At 49.7% G+C, this 26,986-nt stretch overlaps 1 protein-coding gene across 6 annotated transcripts in view; it reads left to right on the plus strand.

Annotated features, from left to right (window-relative positions):
- The window catches only part of NTRK3 (neurotrophic receptor tyrosine kinase 3), a 351,764-nt gene that overhangs the window by 116,065 nt on the left and 208,713 nt on the right, over positions 1-26,986 (plus strand). For all 6 annotated transcript variants that reach the window (XM_073226998.1, XM_073226999.1, XM_073227000.1 and 3 more), the window contains 2 exons: positions 778-839; positions 1,656-1,758. In XM_073226998.1, coding sequence (XP_073083099.1) covers positions 778-839; positions 1,656-1,758 — 165 coding nt within the window. The remainder of the gene's footprint in view (positions 1-777; positions 840-1,655; positions 1,759-26,986) is intronic.

Consider the following 26,986-nt stretch of genomic DNA (forward strand, 5'->3'; position numbering starts at 1 on the left):
CCAGACAGCCGTACTCAGGACACCCCTGGCTGTTTGGCACAGGTGTAAATGTTACCTGTGACCCTTTATTTACTCTCCATCTTAGAGAGCTCCCCATCTCACAGGGTGTCCTTCCAGAGAATTCTGAATTGGGACCACCTCTCACCAAGGAGCTGACCCTAGGTGGAGGACAAACTGCACCTGGCTCGCCCTCCGGGCCTTGCTGGGAGAAGGTGGTGTTTCCTGGTCGGATGGACTTGGGGCTTCACCTGAGCTGCCGCTGTGTCCCCGAGTCCACCTCGGGGATTTCTGGGGCCAGTGGCCTCCCAGAGCTCCCTGAGGAGCAAAGAGGGAAAGAGGGAGGGCGTGGAGAGCCAGGGACAGCAGGGGATGTGGAGCGGAGCTGCATGTCAGTGACAGCTGCCACCTCCAACACGGTGTGCCCAACCCAGACCCTGGCCGCCATCCCAAACCATCTTTCAGCTCTTTCTGTTCAGTAGCTCGTGGCCCACTTTGCCTAGGTGACCGTCTCTCCTCTGGGATGAGCTGGGGGTGGGAGCGGAGGTCCTCTGTTCCTTATGGAGCCTGCCCTTGACCTGTCAGCACCAGCCGGGCAGCCTGACGTGGACCTGGTCTCTGGGGTCCCCGAGAAGCCTGGGAGGTCAGGACGACCTGGTTTTAGGGGAATGTTCCCCAGCGGGAGCTCTCGAGGGGGCTTGGGAGCCTGGCAGGGACTGTGGCCGAGCCTCTCGTGACCAGGAAGCTAACCGACCTCCTCCTTTTCTGTTTGGTTTTCAGTCTACGAAGTGAGCCCCACCCCTGTCACTGTGACCCACAAACCCGAGGAAGACACTTTTGGGGTGAGTCACCTCTTGGTCGAGAGGAAGGTGTTTACTGATACGGTCATTTTCAGACGTCAATTTAGGAGCTAACTTTCCCAAATAGGACCTTACTTGAAACTGCAGTATGTGTGGTAGAAAAAAAAATGTGCTGAATGACCTCCTTTTAGGCTGTTGAAACCTGCCTTGTTTGATGAGAATAATTCATTGTTTGAGGAAGTCTTTGAGGATGTGCTCCAAGCTCTAGGGTTCAGAAGAGAACGGTTCGAAAATCCCTGCTCCATTAGGAGCCTGGCTGGGCCTGATTTCAAGGGACTGCGATTTTGCACAGACCTTTTACAGAGTCAAAGTTGCTCAGAGAATCTCGTTGGGTGGGTTTTTCAAGCCCCCCTCCCCTGCCCAACTCTGAGAGCTTCCCCCTGGGAAGGACGGGTCAGTAGCCTTTTTAGAGTCAACATCTTCTCAACCTCTTGGATAGGAGTAATATGTAAAGAGTATCAGTATGAAGATGCCGAATTTGCTTGTGAATTAAAACAACAAACCACAGACAGGCACCTCTGCAGGCCTGCTCTTGTATTGCTTATGACGGCCCCCAGACGAGAGGGGCTCACAGCGTGAGCCATGGAAGGTCTCTGATCAAGTTGGGTCATCTGTGTGTTTTTAATGCTCTTAGGGTCTCGTAAATCACTTCTTCTAAGGACTTGACTCGGTGGCAAAGTTCTGAGAGGCTGCAGTCACTCCTGCAGTAGGACTGTTTCCATGTGGACGAGCAGGACACCTTGTAGGGCACTTGGATTTCCGGGGCCAACCTCACTGTCTGTTTTTGGCCCCTAATAGGTCTCCATTGCCGTGGGACTCGCTGCCTTTGCCTGCGTCCTGTTGGTGGTTCTCTTCATCATGATCAACAAGTACGGTCGGCGGTCCAAATTTGGAATGAAGGGTAAGGTGGAATTTTCACGTACGAGGGTCTCATGGGAGATTTTGATCAAAGGTGCTTTTCAATCTCCCTTTGCTCCCCGAGAAGGCCAGGGCTTCCGTGTTCCTGGTACGTCTCCTGGCCTGGCCTCACCTTTATTTTTGTTAATGATGGCTTTAAGGCATTCTTGGTGTCTATGGGACAAAACTATGGGCTTTTACTGTGAGTACTGAAAACATTGCTTAGCTGGGCTGCTGCAAGGAGGATATTTTGGGAAGAATGTTGGACTTGATGGCAAATGAAGATGATGTAGGGTTTTTTCATTATTGGTGGATGGAGAGACTCCTGGTTGGAGGAGCTTGGTTTTTCTCTTACGTGCACCTACCCGTGGAGTTGTGGTGAGAAGGTATTCACAGAGCTGGTGGTAGGGTGGTAGGCTCTGGCATTGAAAAATTACCCATGCAGTGGTATCTTAGCATGCAGCGCTGCACAGAGTCACAGAACGGATGCCAGCAGCAACATGATTGCTCAACTGTTGGCCAACTTCCTCAGCACAGAGTACTCAACCCCATTATGGCCAGGGTGGGCGTGGGACGAGGCTCCCCACCGAGGCTCAGGGAAGGGGAGTGGCCTGAGAGGGGTGGACATGGCGAATTAGCATCCATCTGCTGGTCCCAGGAATGCATCTCACCAGACGGCTCAAGGGAGGCTGGATACCAAAACAGAAACTTGAATTTCAAGATGCACCCAGCTGAGGGGTCCATCTGTGGCTGGTGTTAGGTAGGAGACAGGTAGGGAAGGATGGTGAAAGACTCAACAAGCCGTCAGGTTGCCGAGTTAGGATTCAGGTTGGGGTTTCCTGGCGAGCTCATGGGATCCAGGAAGATGAACTTCCATGGCTTCGACACATGAGCTGGCATTTGCAGTGAGGCTCCTGGCCTGGGTCCCACAGGAGAGTGAATGGGTGAGATTCTGGGACAGCGGTCCCCTGAACTGAGATGCAGATGTTTTGCATGCACGTGGCGTGGGGTGGGGGAGGGGCAGTGGAACGAAATGGAACTAGTCCGTCACTTCTCTTACACTCTGAGAAGAATCTGTGAGTACCTGAAAAGTTCAGAACACTGAAATACAGCAAGAGCTCTCTGTAGAAGAACAGAAGGGCAGAAGACACAGCGCACACTGCCTGGCTTCCCGAGGCCTTCTGCCTCTGATCTCTCTCTGCTCTTGATTAAACTAAACAAGTCACAGCAAAGCAAGCCAGGTTTTTTTTGCATCATATGAAATATTTTGACCAAGAGATATATATGTGCAGACAAATTATAAAGAGGGGATAGAAATTTGGCCCGAGGCCAGATGCCTTAAACATGATCAGACCACTCTTAGGCACTTTGATTGGAGATGTTTTTATCTGCCAATACTCCCCTGTGCCAAACAGGGCTGCTTCCTAGGTTTGGAAGAGAGCAACCACTGAGCATGCTCTGAGCATTCAGTCGTAGCATCAGCCTTGGGCTCCCGGCTTTGAGAACTGACACCATTGCTTAAGCAGTTTTCCTATCAGGGAGGAACCTTTTGAGCTCTTTCCCCTTCCACCTGAAAAAACATCAGGGCCTTGAGCGAAGGGAAGAATGGGGCATCGTTGCTCTGCCCCCGAGGAGGCGCGCCACCAGCTGAGACCCTGTGACACGCTTGGCAGCACTGTGAGAGCAGATTTTTCCTATTAATTGTCATCCGGTGTCTGGAACAGTGGGTCCCCATGTCGGACGGATTAGGCAGCTCCCAGGGCGGGGCTCCCCTCAGCTGTCCTCGGGAGCCTCTCCCAGGCTGAACTGCTTCCTCGGCCCTGGTTGGGCCGGGAGAACATGCCCCGTAGGTGGAAGGGAACTGTCCCCTATTCTAAAGTCAGGCGACCTGAAGAGGTTAGGCTAGAGTGAGAAGCAAGATGTGGTGGTGTATCCAAGGCTGACCTTGTTCAGAAGTAAGCCTGCTTCCCTCTCTGATCTTTGTTGCGCCCGATGGTGTTTAAGCTCGTGTTAGGATGGGTAAGGAAGTGTCCCAGGCTGCGTACACACACCATGGATCTTTTATTGCCGACGTTCATCCCCCTCTGGGAAAAAGAGTGAAGGGTGTGGGGACCAAAAGTCCAGGCAAACCTCCCTCTCCGCGTATGCGCCCCATCCTCAGCTTTGAATTTTCAAATCTGGGTTAAAATTGATGATGCGCTTTTTTGCTTTTGTTGTCAGCAAAGTTACTTAACTTCTCACCGCCTCTGTTCCCTCAGCTTCCAAGTGGGGGTGACTCGACCTACCTCACCTCGCTGGGGTGCTGTGAGGTGGGGACCTGTGTGTGATGGGCATGTAGATGGTTGTAGTTTCCTCCTCTTTTCTTTATGTAAAATCCTTTCCAGTCTCCTTCCATTGTCCGTCCCTCCTAAGATTCCACCATATGCCCCCTTTTGTCCCTCACAATATATAGTAAACAGTGTGTTGATTGTCCATGCATCCCAGCGCATTGTCATTACCTTGTTCACACATCATCTGTCTGTCCAGCTAGAGCAGAGCAACTTGGCAGAAGCCATGGATCAGTCAGCGCAGTGTGCCTGGAGCTTCACACAGGGTTTGACAAATGCTCATTGAACTTAGAAATGAATGACTTTAATTTTAATGATTCAAAAAAGCACAGCAAGCATGGGCAAGTGGGGCTAATTTGGAACTCGGAGGTGTCTGGGCTGTGGGATGTAGGACAGGGTTGACGGGGAAACGTACTAACTTCCGCCACCCCATGTGTGGGCCTGGAACACAGTGTACGGATGAAGAGGAACCATCACTATGAGCTTTACTTCCCTCCGTGTAATAAAAATATACAGAAAAATATAAAAATTAGTATAATAAACTCTCATATTCCTGCTATTCAGAGTAAGCAACTATTGCTGTTCAGTTTTATCCTTGGAGTTAACGTGTTATTTCTGGAATAAAGAGGTAAAACAGTATGGAAACTACCCTGTCCCCCGGCCCCCTTCCCACCCCCATTATCGTGGGCAGCCGGTAGCCTGGGTTTGGCGGGCGTCTGCCTCTTCCTGCCGCTTCTGCCCCCGTGCCCTCCCCCAGGGCTCGCCCAGTCCCTGCCAACGGCCAGAGTAGCAGCTGCCTGCTCCCCTGGCGAAGCTAGTGGCCCAGTCTGAGAATCGTGTTTGTTCTTCTACGAATACGTCCATCTGTCCCTACATAGGTATTTGTTTTGTTTTTTTACAGGTCACATCTAGGAAACAGTCAAAAGTGTATGAATCTCTCGGTGTAGATCTTACGAATCAATTTTATTTGGACATGAGACTTTAGGCCACGACAGTTACAACCAGCATGACTATAGACTGTAGTATTCCCAAGAGTCACAGATACATCCAGTATGGGCAGACACATGTGTGTGTGTGTTGCTTTATGCATACGTTTATATTCTAAGTTTCCTTCTGCATCTTACCTGTGTGTTAGCGATCTCTCCAGGTTGGTATGTAGAGGTATTCTACTGGACACCCATTTTATGGGTGATGAAGGCATCAACTAGAACCTGTAGGAATGAACTGAAATGGCTTTGTCTCAGACTCCTCTTTACTTTTATCAACTGCCGTCTTGTCCAAAATTTGGGCTTGGGGAAGGGTCCCGTTAGGACACAAGCTCATCCTCTGTTGGCATGGCAAAGCTTTTTAAATGGTGCTGGGTGGACAGTGGGTTTTTGTTAGGCTGTTGATGAAGCCACTGCCTTAGAGTGGCAGGGTGACCCTCGCAGTGCTGTGTGGCATTTGGAATAGCCCTGGGCATTTGGAACCAATGCCAGCACCCCCTGCTGGAACAGGGTCTGGAGGCTCCCCACTGTGCTGGGTGGTGATACTTTGGTTGCTTGATCACTGGGAGGTTGGGAGGTAGAAGCTTGGGAAGTTCAGGGCAGGGGGCAGTTTACTGGGAGATGGAGATATATATATATATATAAAAATATAAATATTCTGGTAGTTTAACGACTAACTATATTGTACCAGAGCATCCTGGGCCTGCAAGTGACAGGGTTCAGGATTTATACCAAGCTCTTCCTCACAAAATATATTTAAATGTGGCATGAAAAGACCGTGACAATGATGTAGCAGGGCTGCCTGGCATCTGTACTTACAGATGAAGAAATGAGGCTCAGGAAAAGGGGTGGCTTTTTCCTGTCTCACGGTCTGCTTTGGTGATTTGGGTCTAGAATGTCCTGTGATGGTCCCACCCACTTGCCACGGTCACTCAGATGGCCCAGCTCCTTGGCCTTGGCCTTGGCCACCCCTCTGTGAACACCCAAAGTCACCTGCCATTTTTATTTCATGTTGTTAGAAAAATAACCAGGTAACATGCTAGTAGATCTTTAAGTAATAAATGATGCTCTATAGTTTCCGTTCAAGGTGAGTATCATTGTTATTGAATGGAGAAAGAAGCGAATATGTGGGCTTCTTGCAGCCTGCACAAAGGTCATACACTGTTTGGCCTCTTGCCCTTTGACTAGCTGATAGGCACCTTTAGATACTTCCAGATAAGAGAGGCTGTGGCAGCTTACTTCACACTTCTTGGCTTCCACAGCCCTTAGGGTTTTTAGGCAAATGTCCCCGTTGTAAGATAAGGAGACTGAGACTCAGAACAGCGGTGACAGCCAGAGCACGCAGCTAACTAGGGTAGGCTGATCCTGCATCCCTCACGCAGTGTGTGTGCAGAGCCTGGCAATGAAACGGAGCTGCATCGTGGATAAGTCAGCTTGGTTCTTTCAGAGCTTTGCCTGATTATCTTTGAATGCCACCCCGCTTGAATGGGGCTTTCAAAAATGCCTCATTAATCTACTTTTCTCAACTGGGGTACCCCTGGCCCGGGGGAGAGGGGGGAACTGATGGAGAGTCTGTCTTCCCAGGCAGAGAGGACTTCATTTCTTGCTGGCCGTGGGGGGAGACTGCACGGCAGGGCAGCGGAAGGAAGCCACAGGCTGGGAAGGAGGAGTCAACGCCACTGCCCGGGCTTCCGGTAATACCTTAAGTGCTTCAGCAGCCATTGCTTACTGTTCATCCTGGTGGTTGGCCGTGTGCTGGCGCCTCTGATGGGCCTGTGGATGGGCGCTCCTGGACTGTCCACTGTGAATTAGTGCCAGTTAATAGGTACTTAAAGTAAAGTGGTTGCCTATTTGATTATGACTGGAGGTTATTAACATTTTTTCCATAAACAGATGGCAACTGTCCTCTGAGTGGGTTTGTAGAATCATGCCAGAGTCTTGATTTGGAGGACTGGCTCCTGCCAAAAGATCTCGGGGGCTGCCCGCGTTGAGTGGTCTTGTTATTTCTCTCGTTTAACCGCTTGGTTTAGGGGAATGATTATCCTTGCGAAGGAGTCATTTTGTCCTCTCTCCTAACTGTGGAACATAACTGAGCAGGTTCCCTACAGTGGGACGGAGGTGGGGCTGGGAGGGATGTTGGACTCCTAAGGTCTGATGCTCTCACGGGCAGCATTTTAGAGGGGCTGTGGGTCTGTCACTGTGAGCACATTGTCGGGGGGAATAGATGCAACGAGGACGGGATAGAGATAGCGGACTTCTGAGACAGTCGAAATGACACCTGGACCCCAGATGAGGACGCTGTGGGTGCCGTTGATAGATACATGAGAAATACACTTGTTTAACTTCTGTGTACCAGAGGGTCAGAAGCCTAGAGGGCCAGGCAGAGGTGAAGCTGGGTTTCCTAACCTCGGATGTGCCCATGCTTCCTTTTTGCTTGTGTTTCTCTCTTGACTTCTTTTTCTGTTACAGCCTTCTCTGAATTGAGATATGCAAGGGAGGAAGGTGCCTCTGGCCCCTGCAGTGATCCTGCCCTTGGGGGTCCTAGCATGAGACCCCTGGTGCACGATGGCTCTTTCACCATAATTTGGAGAGTGGTTTCTGGATCCTTTTCCTATGTTGGTATCCTAAGGTCCTTGTATCCTCCTTGCAAACGTTTCATGCCCTCTCCCTCTTTTCAGACTCTGCGGCCCATCCTCTGACCCCAAAGGATAGTCCTAGCCTTTGCTCAAGTCTGAGTGAAATAGGTTAGGTGTGCAGTCAGTGAACAGGCAGGGCAGAAAGTAATTGAAGCCAGGAGCCGTCTGCTTCCCTTCTTGCTCAGACATCAGTGCGAGTCTCTGGCTGCAGATGAAGCCTCTCCCCACTTGGAGACTGAGTTCTCGAATGCAGCACCCCAGAGCGTGAGAAGGCTAGAGGGCAACATGTGTTCTCCTGTCCTGGCCTTGCTGCCCTGTCTTTGTGGGAGCTTTGCAGGCGTGCAGAGCAGCTCAGTGCCAGAAGAGCCCACACTGTCACCACTGGTCGTGTGAAGACTGGTCTGCTTTGTTGCTCTCTCTCAGGGCTCCAGGGAACCAGCTGTTTTCCAGCACGGACTCTTCTGCTCGATGGGAATTCCCTGGGAATACAGTCTGCTGCAAAATGTCTTTCCTCTGTGTCTACCTGCGGACCGGCTGTTCTTGGCAGGCCCCTGCGTCTGTTCAGCAGGGCCAAGGATGACCAATATGCTTGGTTCCATAGCCACAGTGATCGCCTCTCTGTCTTGTTTGATTTTGGCCGGGGAACACAGTGTTCACAATCCTCGTTGTTGCAACTGGTTCCCACAGGATTAACAGCCCTTTGGTACCTCAGGTTAGAAGCTCTCAGCCTTTTGTTCCCTGGTACGCATGTGACAGATGGCAGTCATATGCCTTACACACTCCTGGGTATAACCAGGCTTTGGATGGGTGTTGGCTCTCATAGTACTTCACACCTATGAAAAATACATTGGAATACGAGTTAGCAGAAAAGATTTTCAAAACTGGGAATAAAATCAAATGCAAAGTAATTTACCCTTAAATATGTCATAGCTTTAGTGATATTGTTATTTATCAGAAGTCCTGGTGACACCCTTCCCCATTGATCCAGACATCCTACTGCATTGTGGCACCAGCATGGTAAACGGAAAGGGTTGGGGTCTTCCAGCCATGGTGTTCTCGGTGCACTTTGCCCAACACGGTTTGGGCCCCTGCAAAGCCAGGTTGCAGCAACTGCCCCCAAAAGAATCCCCCCATCTTTTCACGGCACATTCTTTCCACCTCCGTGTTTTCTCCTGTGGCTCCTGGGGGCTTTCTCCAGCTCAGAGGAGGCTGTGGCTACAGGGTCGGGACCCCGTGTTGATGTAGCTCATTCTTCTGTGAGCTCTGAAGAAGACTTTGGGGTGTCCAGGGAGCAGCCCTTGGAACCACAGGCAGCAAGGCAAAGAGATCAAAACACCTGCTGATGGGAAAACATGTTTTTGGGCAAGGGGATAAAAGCCACATGCTGAAAACGAGGAGCAGCACGCCGACCGCTGCAGTTCCCGGGCCCCAGCTCCTTCCTCCACTGCGCTGCGTGCTGTGCAGCCATGGCGTGGGGGGAGCGGGACAGGGCAGAGGAGGGGTGTGCTGCAGGGGGAGGGACGCCACCCCTCGTCCCCCTGCAGCTCAGTATCCAGGTGCATGTGCCGCCTGCAGCTTCCGGCAGAAAAGAGGAGGGGCTCTGGCTGGTCTCCCCTGAGGGCTAATGACTCACTCTTCTCCCTTCCCTGCACCCCAGTATGTCCAGCTGAGAGAGGGGCCCACCAGCTCACCCCAGTGCACCCCCCTTTATTCTTTCCTCTTGTGTTTATTCTGCTTCTACAAGCTAGGGAGGGATTTGCTGGCATCTTTGTCCTGGTCTCCAAGCCAGCTTCCCCCTCGGACAGGACTGGCCCCCTAATGTGTGGGACCCAGTGCAAAATGTTCAGAAAGTATTAGAATTTCAGGAGAGCTGCAGCAGAGCATTATACCCCGAGTGTGGGGCTCTTCTGAGTGGGAGGCCGGCGTGCTGGTCCTTGCAGCCGGCCCTGTTCCAGTGTTGTTTTGAACCCTAGAACCTTTATTGTTTCCTGAATAGTGAAGAAGGAAAACAAATTCTGTGCTTCCTTTTTATTATTCTATTTCTTATTTCTGTTATTATTTTTAAATTGACGTGTAGTTGATATTCCATCTTATGTTGGTTCAGCTGTTACCTGGGTTATTAAATCCTCCTCCCCCCACTCGTGCAGTTACTGTCTGTCAACACAGGAAGATGTTACAGAATCACTGGCTATATTCTCCATGCTGCACTTCCATCCCCGTGACCAGCTTATATTATGGTTGAGAATTTTTGTGCCCCTTTATCCCTCTCACCCTCCCCACCCATCTTGTGCTTCTTTTATAGAGAGAAGCTGGGATTTGGGGGTAAAGGCAAGAATATCAGCTGACTTTTCACTTCTGATCATAGCAGTAGCAGAGAATGGGAGGCACTGAGCTTTTATTGAGTACCTACTGGGTGCCAGATGTCTAATATAATGCTTAGTCTTCATAGGTGGCTATTCTCCCCATTTTAAGGATGAGAGAGCTGCTAATAGTGGTTAAGTTGCCCAGTGCCATGTGGCTGGGCAAGTCGGAACCCAGGTTTTAAACGAGGTCACTTGGTATCAATGGTTCTCAACCTTAGCTACCCATTCTAGTCATTTGGTAAAATTATATAAACTCTTTAATCCAGGCTGCACCCCAGACTCATTAAACAAGATTCCAGAGGTGTAGCCAGGCAAGGGCCTGCTTTCTCACTCCTCGGGGGGTTTCAGTCGTGCAGCCGAGTTTGAGAAGCAGTGGGGTAAGTCCAAGCCCCAGCCGCACACGGAGCGCCGGTCGTGTATGCAGTCCGCTGACCAGCAGACCTGATTGCCTTGGGAGCTTATGCAGTGTGCACATGCCTGGGACTCACCCCACGCCCGCTGATCAGACATGGGATGAAGTGGGAACAAGCCATCTCTCCAGGTGATCTGATGCTCACTGAAGTTTAGGCGCCACTGTCTTAAACCTGCATAGAAACAACGGATGGTAATATGGCCGGCGCTTCTCGCACTGCCACATGCAGATGCTGGGAATGGTGATCAAGTGTGGATCCTGATTGGGCCGAGAGTCAGCATTTCTAGCCAGCTTCCAGGGCTGCTGCTCCATGGTCCACACGTCCGTAACGGGACACAGGTCACATCTCTGCTCTCCATCTCTCCCTGTGCTCCATGACAAAACCGGCCGACCTCTGAGGCTTGCTTTCCTGGCTGGAATAATGTGAGTATAAGACCACAAAATGTAACCACTACTTCTAAGGCATTTTGGTCCTACTCTCTTTGGATAAATAAGCTTCTTATCTTCCCTAAAGCAGTTTCTGCAGTGGCTTCTTTGGTTCAGACCAAACTGCTACCTCCTTCCACTCAAGGCATGTGAAACGCCTGTTGGTCTCAATGACAAGTGTGAGGTCAGTCAACACTGACATCCCAGCTGAAGAGAGCTGTGGGCAGAGCCCCAGGGAGACCAGCAGGCAGTGGGCGGACCGGCATTCCCAGCCCAGATTTCCTCTCCTCTTCCAGAAACTTCCATGTCCTATTTGTTCTTCCTCCCACAGTTGATCTGAAAGATAATGTGAGGGGCTGTGGGAAACTGTAGAATCGTGGCTGGCAGGTCCGAGAGCAGAACAGGGCAGGGTGGAGGAGGCCCTGTCAGTTAAGTTGGTGTCTGCCCAGGCTGCCTGCTGGCCCCCAAGACACTGCCCTTGGAGGCTGGAATTGCCTTCCCCACAGGCCTGCCGTTTGCTCCAGTGGTCTGTATTTCCACTGGCTGCCTGCCCTGCCTTCCAATCTACTGCGGAATACGACTTAAATAGTTGACCAAAGACTGGAGCAGTCTCTTTATCAGTCCTGGATATGCCAAGCCTGTCTACCTGACAGGCATCTGGAGATCAGAGGGGCCTCTGCTGTAGCAGCCGTGCAAACCTGCTCCCACGAAGGGGATGAAGAAGGCCAGCGTCTGTCTGTCTTCCAGAAGGGCCTGACGTGAAGCTTGGGGAGGACATCTGGATGGTTCTAGGAACTGCCTTTCAAAGTGAATCCTTCCCAATAAATTGAGTTCAGTGGCTTGGGCTTAGACCATTGGCAGGGGTACTTAGGGCACCCATTGTTGACTGTGCCTGTAGGAAAAGCAGCCAGGATTTCAGCCAATTATTAGTCACTGCATGTGGAAATGGCTCCGACAGCACCAGCCCCTCCTGGGCTTCTTCCCAGCAGGGAGAGGCTTGCCTGATGGGCTGTACGTGGAGCTTGTGGCCTTCTTAGGAGAAGCACTGTCAGAAATTAGGGGCCATCCAGGAGAATGGGGAAAAGGGCACTCATGTTTCCTGCTGCTAAGTGTGTGGATTGGGGCAGCCTTTCTGGAAGATGGTTTGGCAGTTTCTATTACAAGGCTATGATCATGAAAAGCTCATGTTCCAGTAACTCTTCTTTTGAGAATTTCACCTAAGGTAATAATCACAAATGGCCACTCAGATTTATGTGCATGGATATTCAGCCCACTGCTACTTAACCCAGTCAACTTGATAAGGTAAGAATTGCTTAGCTATCTAATGATAAATGGCTAGTTAAGCACATTATAGTCCAGGCATATGATGTAATTCAGTGCATACCTTAACAATGACAATTTTTAAAAGTCGATTTTTAATATTTCTAAAGAATATACATGCAAATAATAAGAAAGCCCAATAGTATAAAAGATAATGTAGTGAAAAGTAGGTCCGAATCTCTGCCTTGATTTCCTGCTCCTGGGGTAGCCGCTATGTAGACGTTGTATATCCTTCCAGGGACGGTCAGTACTGTATAAGGATGCATGCTTCCCCCTGACTTGTACGCAGCTGCCAGCTTGGATTCACATTGTTCTCCATATTATTTTGCGAATAATCTATCTTTGAGATCATTTCTTATCAGTTCATAGAGATCTACTGCTGCCTTTTCTTCTTTTTTTTCCCAGCTTTATTGAAATGTAATTGAAATATCACACTGTGCAAGTTTAAGGTAGATGGCATGGTGATTTGACACGTGTGTATTTACTGTCCTCTTTTTTTATGGTTGCATAGTATGAATGATATTTCTGAGCAATATTTATTGACGTATGAAAATGTTAATATATTTTCAAGTGAGGAAAGACTGCAAGCAGTTTCCATTGTAAAATAGAATATGTTCATACATACGTCTAGGAAGAATACTGTGACCCTATAGATAGAATGCAAACAAGTGATATCTTTGGGTGGTAGTATTATGGCTTTTTTTTGTTTTATTCCTTTGAGATTTTGGTTTTCATTATCTTCCAAGTTTTCTGTGTTGAACCTTAATAACAAAACCAAGCAAGGAGCTGCTAGAGGGGTAGGCTGTAGTCCCTTAATGGATGTAGAGTGCTGACCCACTCCCCACAGAGGCTCAGTGTGCCCCTGTGGGGGCAGCCTGGGCTCTGGTGTCCTTTAGATTGCTGACCACACAGACTGGGACTCCTCCGGCTGCTTGCATCAGAATCATTGATGGTGATTAAAATGCAGATTCCTGGGCTGCATCTCCTGAATCCAACCCTCTGGTGGTAGGTCCTAGGAATCTGTATTCTTAAAAAACATCCTAGGCAATTATGATGCTCATTAATGTTTCAGAAATTTTGCTGTATTCAAGCCTCAGTAAACTTTTTCATAACAAGCCCCATAGTAAATATTTTAGACTTTGCTGGCTATTTGGATTCTGTCATTCAACTCTGCTGTTGTGGCAGGAAAACAGTCATAGACAGCATGTAAATAAATGGGCCCAGCTGTGTTCCAATAAAACTTTATTTACAAAAATGGGCAATGGACTGGATTTGGCCTATGGGCCATAGTTTCAGACCCTGATGTAGATTGACCTACTATCCTAAAAAATTGATCAGAAGTTGGAGGGAGGCTTGCCAAAAGCTTCTTGTATTTGGAGAAGCAGGTCATATTATAAATAGCATCCATTAGTAGAGTGCTTATTATATGCCAAGCACTTTTCAGACACAAGCTAAACCTTCAAACGACTCTGTATATAGTAGCTATTATCTGTATTTTCCCAATGAGGCAATTGAAAGAGACAAAGTGATTAGCCCAAGATCATGTGGTCAGTGATGCAGGTCTGTCTGAACTCAAAGCTGAGGAGAAAATTGTAAAGCTAGAGTCCTATTTCTCATTAACCTTTGGTAAAGATGATTTCAAAATCTGTTCCTGGGGCATCAGGTGTCCCCAGGACGGAATAGCACCGGCTGTCTCCCTGCTGGTGGTACAAGTCCTGGGGTTGCTGTGTGTCTCCCACATGCCTCAGCTAGGTGGGGTCCTGAGCAGTCTTGGTCTGCCAGGTCCTGTGGGCATTGGGAGGTTTTCTTGTGGCCCTTCTGTGATGACCACTTAATTTCCAGTGGACAGCTTGGAGCCCATGGAGACAGCCTGGCACCTAACAAGACTGACAGTTGTAGTGGCTGGCAGATAGCAGCCTGAGTCCAGAGTTGTGTGCTTTTAGCCACTATTGTGCATTTTAAAGACAGAATAGGAGGGTCTCCAGGGCTGCAGGGACTCCTTGGAGGCTTCCAGCCTAGCTGCAGAAAGCCCTTGACCGATGGTTCTTTCCTTCCATCCACTTCTGAGACTTTCCTGCCTGCTAACAGGCCAGTAACCAACTCCCCAAGCTAACAGCTGCAGGCTCTCCTCTTAGCAGTTAATGAATACACTGTTTATCCTGCTGCAGGCGGACACTTGGCTGGGGGTTCATGGGGCCTTCTGTGGCCCTGGTCCTGGCCCATTAATTCACACCCCTGTTCTGCTCTCCCCTCGTCTCCCCAAGTACACAGTAACTTCCAGAAGCAACATAACACATCGTGGCAGACACCCCATTTCCAGACTGCACCTGAGGTCGTGACTCCTAGCCACTGACGCGGGTGGGCTTGGCTCAAGGAGGTGGCTGAGATCGGGGAGAAGCAGCAGTTTGCATAGATGCCGGGGCCCCAGATGGTTCCATCATGTGTATCTCAGTCAGTGTCCTGGAAGCCAGAGACTTAAGGGTCATTCATCTGTGACACCTTTGTTTCCTTCGCCAGTTCCTATACCTCTACCACCCGCCCCCACTTCGACACAGCCCCAGTCCTGTCGGTGTCACCCCCCAAGTTGCTCTTGAAGCTGTCCCCTTCTGTGCAGGGCCACCCCTCCATTCACTCCAGGGCTTCCAGCTCAGCTTGCTAACCAGACCTCCCACACCCCTCTGCCCTGGCCTCCACGGTGTGTTTTCTACCCTTTTTAACTATTCTGAGCCTCCATTTCCTCAGCTGACAAATGGGAGGGCTAATCCTTACTGTACAGGGTTTTATGAGAATTAAATGAAATGATGTATATAAAGCAATTAGCTTGGTCCCTGGCCATGTAGTAATCACTCAACCAATGTGGTGAGGGGAGAAATGATCATAACTTCTGCTCCAATCAGACACGCAGTGAGTAATCCTCAGGTCTCATTATGGCTGCGGCTTGAGCCCTGGTCCCACCTTAGAATCATCAGGGAATCTTTTAAAAACTCCCTTGGTGGGTGGCTCCCCTGACCGGTGAAGTTAGAATCTCTGTGGTTGGAATCCAGACATCAGTAGTTTTAAAGCCGCCCAGGTGATTTCAATGGGCAGCAGAATCTGGGGACCTGCTGGTGGCCACCCCAGCATCTTTCCAGCAGAGCACACGCCCTCTGGGATGTAAGCAGATGGGAGGGACAGAGACATGGCAGGGAATGCTGTCATTTGTTGGGTCCCCGCCATGTGTCATGCACTCTGAACTGCCTGTTCTCATTTTCACTACAAACTTGGGATGCATGAATTAGTGTCCCTGTTTCTTATATATGAGCTTCAGGAAGGATGAGTGACTTGCTTGATGTTGGGCATCACTGGCTTAAGGATGAAGGGCCAGGAGACAAGGGTGGGGCCCGGGCACTCTGTCTTTTCATTTTGCCCCTTCCTTCCCTCCTTGGGGCAGGCTCCTTCAGCAAGGTGACCGAGCACCCCAGTTCCCATCACCGTCCATGTGGGGGCCACTGCCGCACCTTTCCACCTGCAGCAGTTAATGGCCCGGCCGCTTGCTGCTCCCCAGGGCCCTCGCCAGTGATCCACCACCTGTTCTTCCGTGTGCGGTTGGTCGTGCTGTTTGCTTACCGGAGAGATTTAAGTGCCTGGCAAAGACTCACCATGGAAGAGGAGAGAAGCATTTGCTGACTAGAAATGGGAGTATTGTTATTGTTTGTTTTTTATTGCCATCAATTGCCAGGCACTCTACTGGGTTGGGGGAAAGTAAAGGGTGGGGTGGGCGCAGAGAGGGAGGGACTGTTCATTGCCTGACTGTACAGGTGGGTCAGAGGGAGAATTCCTTTGCTCACAGCACCTCAGACCTTACTGTGCACGTACAGTACTAGGGGGCCCCTTTGTTAAAATGCAGATTCTGACCTGACAGGTCTGAGATGGGGCCTGAGAGTCTGCATTTCTCATCAGCTCCCAGGTGATGCTGATCCTGTCGGTCTGCCAGCCACACTTGGCTTAGCAAGGCTCTAGCTGGCAGTGAGGGACCCTGAGTCTATTTTCTGATGCCTGCAATTTTTATTTTGGGAAATGCCATGGAATGGTTTAGAAATCTGAGTTCTAGCCCTGGCTATACTCTAATTTGTCTTTGGATATCTTAGGAGCTTCACTTGTCTCTCCATAATTGGAAAGGCTTGAATTAAACGGCTTCCAGCTTTCCTTTTAGTTGTGACATCCTGTGACCCTGTCAGTGGGTTGGCGTAGGAGGTCAGGGTAGATGAGAGGGCGCATCGAGTAGGAAGTACAGGAACTCCTGAGCGGGAGGCGAGGGTTGAGAAGGGGGTGTGCACTGCATAAATTGCCTATTTCTTGGAGATCACCTGGTCTGAATCATGAGATGTCAGAGGTTGAGGGAGGTGGGCAACAAGCTACCTTTTGTGCTGTGTGTCCAAGAGCCCTGGGTACTCTCTGAACTCCTGCTAGATATGGGCAGTGGCTTTTACTTCCTCATGCATACACTTAGCATCCCTGAGTGTCAGGAGTGTATATGGGGACGTCTCTCATTCCGCAGGTCCCATAGACCAAGTAGGCACGAGTCTAGGCACTGGAGGCTGCAGACAGGAGTAAGATGTACTTTCTGTCCCTATTTAGCAGAGTGTAAGAGATCTGTGCATCTTAGAGAACCTGGGGTCCTGCCCTTTCTTTCAGATTGGAATGCCTCTGATCTGCTAGTCCCTCCATCAGCTGTGGCCTGTGTGCCTGTGGGGTGCTGTCGGATCTCCTGAAGCCATGATAGCCCCACGGGCCTGCCCCTACTTGGCTGCCACCACATCTCTAGGATGTCACTTTCTGCCGGTGTTGGGGTCGTCTGCTGGTGTGTTCTTGTTTGTCCCCTTCCACCTTGTTGACCTGTTGGCTGCCCAGATTCTGACCACTTCTATTCCTGCCTCTCCCACCGCCAGCTGGGACCTTGTGATGATACTACACTTTATTTAGTGAGTTCAGGTCTCAGGTTATTTCATCACCTCCTGCAGAGGTTTTTGCACATGACCAGCTTTGTCCATTCTTCCCCATAGACACGTCCATCTGTGAGTGGATGGCTCAGGCCCCTGTCTCTGTGACTGCTCTCGGCAGACCTGGGATGGGCCATTCCTGGGCCAGCGGGCCTGAGAGTGCCTGCAGAACTGGTTATGATCTCTGCCTGGCTTTCTCCAGGGAGCCTGGGAAGCTTGTAGACCGAGTCCTGGTGTGGGTGGGGCGGCTGCCGTTGCCTCTCAGCCCTTTTAGACAAAGACCGACCCTGGAAACCAGGGATCCTGGTCATAAGGTAGCTCTAGGAAGGTCATCCCTTTTTTAATATACTGTATTTTTAATATTATCTATAATTGTATACTATTGTATATATATACTGTACTTTTATATACTTATTTTTTTGAAGGATTATAACTCCATTATAGAAAATCTAGAAAATGCTGAGAAAAAACATCAGTGATAAACCCATCGAGCAATTGCCACTGTCAGCGTAATGCAGGTGAACGCGTGCATGTGACCACACGTGTGTGCACACACACAGGGATCTACCTAAATGTACCTAATATCTACATTCACATACACATTTTACAAATATATTTAAATGAAAATAGTCTTAAGTAATCCATACCAGTTTTATTTTTCACCTAACAATATTTCTTAAACATCTTTCCATGTCATTCAACAGACCCATCTCTTGAGCTTTTCCATTCCTCTGCAAAGCTTACTTTTCTTTCTTTCTTTCTTTTCACGTTGTTTGAACATTGCACCATTTGGTTAATTCAGAATTTCATTCATTTGTCCTGGAGCTGCATGGCAAAGGGGCAAAAGGTGCATTTATAAAATGTGAATGAGTGTGAGGCACACACGGGCCCTGCTTTCTCAGCTTCTCAGCTCCCTCTGTGGATAATCTCAGCCTGGCTTTGTTCAGGAAGCATCAGGTAGGAGGCGCTTGGCAGAAGCCAACTTAACCTTCTGCCTGCAGCCGTAGCCGCCGCTCATCATTCACCAATTATGCAGCACCCATGTGGGCCATTTCAAAGGCCTTCAGAGACACAGCTTCTTTATGAGCAAAAACCAGTGTGGAAGCTGGGATGAACTCAAATGAAATATGCCCTCTTAGCAGCAGAATCCATAATCACATGCATAAACACACATCCACAATTGCTGGTGGAGTGAGATGGGGGCGGCCGGAAGCAGCGGCTATGGGCTCGAAGTCTGAACTGAGCCTGGAACAAGACTCGACACTTCCTTTGTGTCTCTGGCAGGTCACTTAGACGCCCTGTTCCTCAGTTGTCCTCATTTGTGAATGGGAGTGAGTCGCGCCAGTTGATGGCATTCTGAGAGCGTTACTGGGATGACACACGGGAAGCAGTCGGTACGGTGCTTTCCTTGTGGTCAGTGCTCAGAAAGCGGCTGCTGGCATGTGTAGGGATCTCACAGGTGGGAGAAGGGCAGTGCGTGCGTGTGTGCGTGCGGTTTTCACGCATGAGCTCCCTTTCTTCTGACGAACTTGAAGTTCTTGAGGGAGTTATTTTCATTTGACCTCTGTGAAGTACAGGGTAAAGACATAGTCCTGCTCTCATTTTATAGAAAGATAAGCAGCGGAGCGTCAGGCTGGTGGGGAGAGTATCAGGCCAGGACTAAGAAGGGGCAGGTTCTCCTCTTACCTCTGGTCCTGCGTGGCTGTGACCTGGGGCAGCCGCTGTTCTCCTTAGTCCTGCATTCCCACGACTTACAGGGAGCCCACTGGTTGGGCCACCTGGTCACCAAGGCCTCTCCCAAGCCAGGCCTCAATGTCAGGAGGGCCTGGCGGAGCCGTGATGACAGCCATGTTCACTGCCCCACTGGGATGCGCTTTCTAAGTGTACGTCACTTTGATTTATTTATGGCGCTCCTTCCTAGTCGATGAATCTTACTAACTGGAGCCCTTGCACAGCCTTCTCTTGGCTGGTGTCTGTTAAGACGTCAGTCCGTTGAGCACCAGGACTTGAGAATTTTAGCCCTGCCTGCCCCAGGTTGAGAGAGAAGGAACAGAGTTCCCAGCAGGCTAAGTGGAAGCTCATCCTGCAGAAGCAGACTGGCGCTCAGCTCTGTGTTCTGACATCACAGGGTGGGCGAGCAAGGAACCGGGCCCTGGGCTCTGGCCTCAGTGTCCCCACGTGGGTGACTTCTTCCCCGTTTCTCCTTCCGTCTCCCTGCGGTGCTGGAGGGCTCTTTGGGAATCCTTCAGCCTCACCCCTGCCTCCTGTTTCCTGGAGCTCACAGCACCACGCTGGCTGTGGGAGGGGAGAGTGGCACGGAGACGCAGAGCATGCTGGGAGAGGGCGGTCGGCCAGGAAATGAGCAGACACACACACACACACACAAACATGATGCGAAACAACTGCTTTTCAGTGTCGATAGCTGGGAAAGGGCATCAGCAAGAGTCTGTCAAGGGCAACGCACCAAAAGTCAAAACAGTGTCCTGGCGACACAGTGAGAAGCCAGCAGCTGTACTTTTCATCCTCGCCATTGAGTGTTCAGGAAGGAACAAATGGCCAAACATTGTGAAGTCACCATCTCAGACTGCAGCGGGGGAGATGAAGATTGTTCTGAGGACATGCACATCTTCATTAGAAGCAGTAGAATGGATTTCAAAAGGAGGCTGAGAAATATCTTTTACATGTAAACTATAACTTGCCCGCGTCTGAGCTGGAAGGAATCTCCTGCAACAGTCCTAGACAAACTTGCTTGCGACAGAAGCCCTCACCTGTCAGGGTTGCAGACGGATCTGTGCCTTTACCTCTCATCAGACCGTGGCACATCGAAACCAGCAATCTTAAGACAGTCTGTGAGGTAGTGTTCACTCCGGGACCAGCTCTGCTGCTGCAGGCGGAGCAGGGGGTGTTCGGCTGGCTGGCTGGCTGGTTGTGGGGAGGACAAGGTCCCTTACAGCAGGATGGCTGGGCTGGAGAGGAAGGTCAGCAGCACAGGGAACCTACGTCAGGAGCCTGGTGTATAGCAAGTATGTAATCTAGAATGGTCCCCTGGAGGAATGGAGTCCAGGCTGTGCCGCTCCAGCCGGGGATTCTGGGAAGCATCCGGAGTCTCCTGGTGCACTTTGCCTCTCAAAGGGGATGGAGCCCATTGCCTCCAGGGCTGGGGGTCTTCAGGAGCAGGGAGGCTGGGGTTGGATTTCTGTCTGCCTGCTTCCCTTACCTTACGGCTTAGCCACTGAGGATGTGTGCCCTCTGAAGGCCACTGTCCCCTGTGATTTCCCTTTCAGTGATTTTATAGAGAGTACAAGACTGGCAGGCAGGGGTAAAGGGGCTTTCGAAGAAAAGAAGGAAAGAGGTGTCTATAGAATCCAGGGTCTTTCTGCTTCAGTCCATGGGCAGTATTGAAGATGCCTATGCTTTTCAGAATCAGAAAAATCATGCCGTAGTCCGCCTCCGCACACCGATGCGCTATATATATGTATATCTGTGTGTGTATATGAATACTGGTATATGTATATATAGAGATTTATTTTAAGGAATTGGCGTGCATGATGGCGGGGGCTGGCAAGTCTGAAATCCACAAGGCAGGCTGGTAGGCCGGAAGCCCAGGCAGGAGTTAATGCGACAATCTTGAAACAGAGCTTCTTCCTCTCTGAGAAACCTCAGCGTTCGCTCTTACGGCTTTTCAGTGATTGGATGAGGCCCGCCCACATTATCAGAGAATCTCCTTTACTCGAAGTCAACTGATTGTAAATATTAACGTCTCTGAAATACTGTCCCAGTGACACCTAGATTAAGGTTTGATTAAATAAGTAGATATAGATACTGCAGCCCAGCCAAGCTGACACACAAACCTGACCATCGCATTGCCTGACTTCCTTGAACCTCAACGTTCCTCACCTGTGGAGTGGAGTGATCACCTCTGTAGTACAGGGTTGCTGTGAAGATTGCTGTATTGACATCCACAAAGTTCACAGTCTGTGCCTGGTAGGTACTTACTAGGAGGCAGCTATTGCTATTAGTATCCCAGTAAAGGCCATGTGAGTTACACTTAGAACCACTGAGATGCTTTCCCTCAACTGGGACTGCATGGTGGCTGTACATGCAGCAGGCCTTCTGAGCTAGTTTTGGCTGGTCTCGAAGGGCTGGGGGATTCTGGACAGTAATCCTCAGGCTGGAGTTGGGGTACCCCTCAGCTGACTGGAGGATGTTAATTGAAACGCAGCCATTGGTGGAGTCTTCCTGGGAGGTGTTGGGAATGACAGACTCTTTTCAGAGCCTTTCAGCCAATTCTTTGTGCCCCAAGTGTCTTTTTGCTTTCTCCTTTCCAGGTGGTCTATTTAAGGAATAATTTTTTTTTTTTGTACAGCTAAATAGACACACTTAATTGTGGTCTAGCCGCTCACAAGGAGTTGGAAACATTTTCCTGAATGCCTGTTACTCGGAGACATCATTAAGAACCATGCCTACTGCGTCTGATAGTGTCTGGTAGCATCGTCTCTATGTACCACCAATAATACCGTGTATAGGACCCGGGAGCTGCCGCCCTGGAACTGGCACCAGAGGACCCTGTGGTTGTGGGCAGGGCGTCGTGCTGGTAGGCAGGGACTCTCCACCTCCCCTTCCCCTTGCCAGCCTATCCCGAGGCAGGAGGAGATGCTAATCTGATTGGAGAGAGCCTTGGACATCCATTCATAGGGTCATGTTTTACTAGAGGGTGGGTTTCCTCTGCCTCGAAGACCAGTACCCATGCAGTGTACTTCCTGCGACCTTCGCTGACATATCCCTTCTGTTCACCTGCTTCTGCTGGCTGCCAGGTAGGTGAGTCAGCTAAGGCCTTCTTCAGTTTACAGAGGGTGGAGCAGTCAGCTCTGTTCGGTCATCTGTGGGTCACCAGAGCTCTCCACAGTGGGCTGTTGGCCACTGGCTCAGCGGTTAAGCATGCGATGCTTGGTTTCCCTCTGGCCTTGACTTCTTGTATGAGGATCTCAGGATGAGTCTCCTGGGGAGAGCCGGCGTAAATGGTAGGATCAAGGCTCCTTGGCTCCTTGGCTCCTTGGCTATAACACACTTACAACAGAACCCGAACCCCTTGAATCGTTCTTTGGAGCAGAGCTTGGTTCCTGGTTCACCTCTTTGCCATCTGTCTCTTCCTTAGCCAGTAGATTCTGGAAGGAGCTTAATGTCTGCAAGGTGGCCAACATGAACGAAGGGTGGGGTGCTGGGGATGGGGATGGGGGTGTATAGGAGTGAGGAGTGAGCCTCAGGGGATTCAATGTTGAGCCTTCGTCCTCATCACTAGAGGACGAATTCAAGTGTCTACACAATCTGCAGTGAAGCTTTGTCTGTCCCTTGCTGCCCTTGGTGATGCTCCCACCTGTGGCCTGCTCAGAGGGCCAGAGAAGCTTCAGAGCATCCTGGCCAACTGCTTATTCCCCCCTCACCCCCAAATCTTGAAGCCTTTTCAGTAGGTGCTTGTGGGACAACGTTTGTGCCCTGAGCTGTCAACAAGGGCGTGCGTCACGCACTGCAATACCAACTTGCAGTCTCAGAGTTTATTCCCTCTTCATGTGAACATTTGCTGTTGGATTAACGTGGTGATAAAATAAAGGACATGGTTTTAAGTCTTCCGCCCACCCGCTTTTTGGATGCAGACTGGAGACTGGGGAGAGATGATGTGGGACTTCTCAGAGAACAGTGCCGGCTGGGCCAGAGCCAGGCTGGAGCCTGGTTCCCTCCACCAAAGCACTGGGCACCTCTGTGACCGCAGCTTCGGATCCTCTGGCCTCATGAATCCTTAAGAATGTCAGGGACTAATCAGGCGCCTAAGGAATGGGGTAAACCAGACGATTTAGGACCCACATTTTGAATTCCCTTTCTCTTAAGAATATGCACCGTTGCAGTCTTTCCCCTCCCCCAGCCTCTTGTGCTTACAGGCTGTGTCTGCTTTTAGCAGGTCGTACAGCCATGGCACCTTCTCTTTCCCGTGAGCCACCCTGTCTTGTCTTCTCTTCATCAGCTGGGTCGTGGTTCCTGTTCTACTTCCAGATTCAGTCATGCTTCACCTTCTGACTGCTCTCCCTGGTCCTGTGAATGCCCCCCAAGTTGCTGCCACCTTTGGGCTAACGAGCTACCCCCCACCTTCTGCTGGTCACTCCTTGGGGCTTCTCACAGCCTTCTTGATGGCCTTCAGCCCCTATTCTGGGTACCCAGGGCTCATACCACTCAATACAAGCTCTGTACTTGACAACCCTGCGCTCTTTGCTGTGACACCTTGTGAATCACACATCCATCCCCCCACTTTCCTGAGCATCTTTCAGGATTAAAGTGAGGTGAGTGTGCCCTGGGGCACAAAACTTTAGATGGTGCCCCAAATCCCCAGTAATCCAGGTTCAAAAAAAAATGGGTAGCTTTTTTGCACTAATTTTGATTTCTTGTAGACTCTTGCATCACAATTTTATTTCTCTTGATTAGTGAGCTTTGGGTATCTCCTTGTGCCCGACGTGAGTGCCTCGCTGTCTCCACCCTGGGCCAGGCTTGTCAGGTGCACAGCAGCTCTCCATGCCCCTTTGCTCCTGGGTTGCTCCCATCCCTCCTTTTCTGTGCTTCCTCTCGTCTTCTGGCCCTTGTGTATTTATTCTGGTCCCGTGTGAATTAATATTCTGTTTATGTCTTTTTCTGAATTGTTAATAAAGACGTTAACACATTCTCTAGGCCTCACTCCGAACTCTCCATAGCCTGTGTGCCGACTGGGCCCCTGACTCAAAAAAAGAAGCTGCATTTTATCATGAGTTCTGTTGTTCATCGTCTCCCGGTGAGTGTTTCCATGCCACCCAGGTCTCTCTTATCCTCATCCAAGCTCCTTAATGGCTCATGTGCCAGACTTGCTGAAGCTCCACGAATGGCTTGAAAGATAAGCCCTGTCATTGAAGCTTTTGGTCTTTGTGAATGTCAGGTGCTGACCGCGTGCACAGTCCAGCCAATCTGGGTTAATTTTTCAAGGAAGATTTTGATAGAGGCCATGTCAGTAGCATCTCTGAAGTCCTGCTCTCTCATCACACTCCAGTTTCCTTGGCTACCAGCTTGTTTTTGTCCTTCAGGAAAGACGTCAGTGCCGTGATCACATGTGACTCACTCTGTGTAAACCCAGTTGTCTTCTGTGCTGAAAGACCACCGGCCACATAGAAGATGTGTTTCTCATGTTGACCTCCTTGTTTGAGAAGCAGCTTGACTTAGATTTACCTTTGTTTCTTTTTGTGAGAGTAAAAACAGATATTATAACATAAATTTGATGAAATGGGAGGGTACCGTAGAAGGATACATCCTTTGCAAACAAGCCCACACTTTTGGTAGCCCTTGTGTTAAAGAAGACTGTCGTTTTCTTACTCATTATCAAAATAGCAAATTTCCATCCAACTGACTGGGGAAATAAAGAAACACATTAAATCACCCTTGTCCTAGCATCTCCCCCAAGTAACCACTATTTACATCTTGGCACATTTCCCTTCAGTCCCTTTGTTTGCATTTATCGAGCTGTAGATGCAACTTTGTATCTTCTCTTTCACAAAGTGTGGTATCATAAATACTTCTCAGACCATTACGTAATCATTAGCATTATTTTCAAGGGCTGCCTGCTTTTCAATCCACATAAATCTAGCTTTTTAAAGGTAATCATGCCCCTTTTATTGGACATTTATAAATAACAATGAAGGGAACATCTTTGTGCATATCATTTTCCTTAGTTAGGATTAGTCCATATCTTAGGTTGCTGATGATGGAATTACCATGTTAAGGGGGAGGATGAACATATCGCTGAAATGGTCCACGGAAGAGTTTGACCAATCGGCAACGTTGCCATCAGCTCATAAGAGCCCCTCTTCTTTCTCCCGTTCCTGCTCTGGGTAGACATAAATCTTACCTGTGAGCCCCTGTTTCCCTAGGAGCCCCTCAGATAGACATGTGAGTAATCATGGCATTCTTCCTAGTCTTCTGGGTCATTCATTTTTATCATTGTATCATTCTTACCATGCTGACAGCATCAGTGACGGGAGCAGTAATGTCCCGGCTGTTACCTGCCACATTCCCTCCACCAGCTCTGTTTGGTAGAAATGTATTTGAGCCATGTATGTAATGTTAAATTTTCTAGTAGACATATTAATCAAGGTAAAATGAAGCAAGTGAAAGTAATTCTAATACTGTGTTTTATTTAACCTAATATATCCAGGGCATTATCATTTCAGCCTACAGCACATGCTCAGTAGCCATGCAGCCTTCATCCAAATGGGCCTAAAAGCTCTACAAACTCTCCTTTCTTTCATGTAGGCTGTTAACATCCTTCCTGTTTCTGTCTTAAGTTCAGGTTTACCTGAAAGCCTGTTCTGAGACGAGGGCGTGCTGGGCAGGTAGTTTGTTTGGGAGGTGATTCCAGGGGGCACATTGGAGCAGGTGGGCAATAGGGAGGGAAGATGAGCAAGCCAGGGATGGGTGTGACAGTGGGGATCGCTGCCATGGGCACCCAGTACGTAAGCCTGCTGAGAAAACTGGGTGGTACATGCCTCAGAACTGCTCCCCAGGGAGGGTGAGGGACCGGGGCATCTACTGAACCCTACCCTGTGTTCATTAGTTGTGCTTGTCTGGGAGTATTAAATCCCCTGCATTCCTGGGTTGTACCTGTCTGGGCAGCACAGCACTTGGTGCTGGAGAAAGCCCTCAGGCACAGGAGAAAATGCAGGCCTTTGAGGGGGCTTGCAGTTGGGTGCTGAGCCTGGGTCATGACTGCTACTGAGCTCAGGTGGGCCATGGGTGTGGGGTGATGCCTCAGCCATACCTGCCTCTGAGGCCAAGTCACGGTACGAGGTAGGATTGTCTTGAACAGGCATGACCCCAGCCCAGAGGTAACTGGTGGAAGGATGAAGAGGGTTCTCAGGATGTCACTGGACTGGGAGGGAGGTCCTAGGCTGGCTTGGAAATGGGAGGGAATGTGGTTTAGTTCCATGATGCAGCAAGAGGTACATCTTGTAGTAGAACAGAATGGTTGTGATGCCCTTGGTCCCCTTGTTTGTTCTGGAGTGGGAAGAAAGGTCCCTCTGGCTTCCTTTTGGAGGTTCACCACCTGCAGTTGTCCTTCCACTTATACACAGTGGAAGAAAGATGATTCTCCAGTAAGAAATCAAGTTGCTATTAGTGAAGGAATCCAGGCAGCTAAAAATAGACAAATGACCACTGCAAAAGGGCCCTGGGATTTCTGGTGAAACCAAGTAAGATTGTGCTAATCCGTTTCCTAGCCTTGGTAATGCCCTATGGTTATGTGAGATGTCCTCACTGGGGGAGGCTGGGTCGTGGGTATATGGGGCCTCTGGACTATTTTTGTAACTTCCTTGGGGTCTATCACCATCTCACAGTACAAAGTAATTTTTAAAAAGGGGGTTGGTGGCCTGGAGATATAGACCCCTCAGAGTAGAATTTGGAGAAATTAAGAGTATCCACAGTTTAGCTTTACCCCAACCTCATCCTCAAGGGCACCAGAATTCCCAGAGCTAGATATGTAGACCTAAACTTAGTCCTCAAGCCTTCCAAACCTGGGGAGGGTTAGGCACCCTTATTTGGCTTCTAATGGGTTTCTGGCTCTAGCCAATTTATTATTGAAGATTTGATGTTGATCTGCAGTTCATTGTGTAGGAGAGCAGACAGGGCTGCAAGGGGACTGGGTTTGTGCAGTCAACTGGGTCTGTACAGCTCTCCGTCCCATTTCAGTGAGAGATGGGGTGGGGCACGGTCACTTGCATT

Source organism: Manis javanica, chromosome 18 (genome assembly GCF_040802235.1).
Source record: "Manis javanica isolate MJ-LG chromosome 18, MJ_LKY, whole genome shotgun sequence".
NCBI classification, from domain to species: Eukaryota; Metazoa; Chordata; class Mammalia; order Pholidota; family Manidae; genus Manis; species Manis javanica.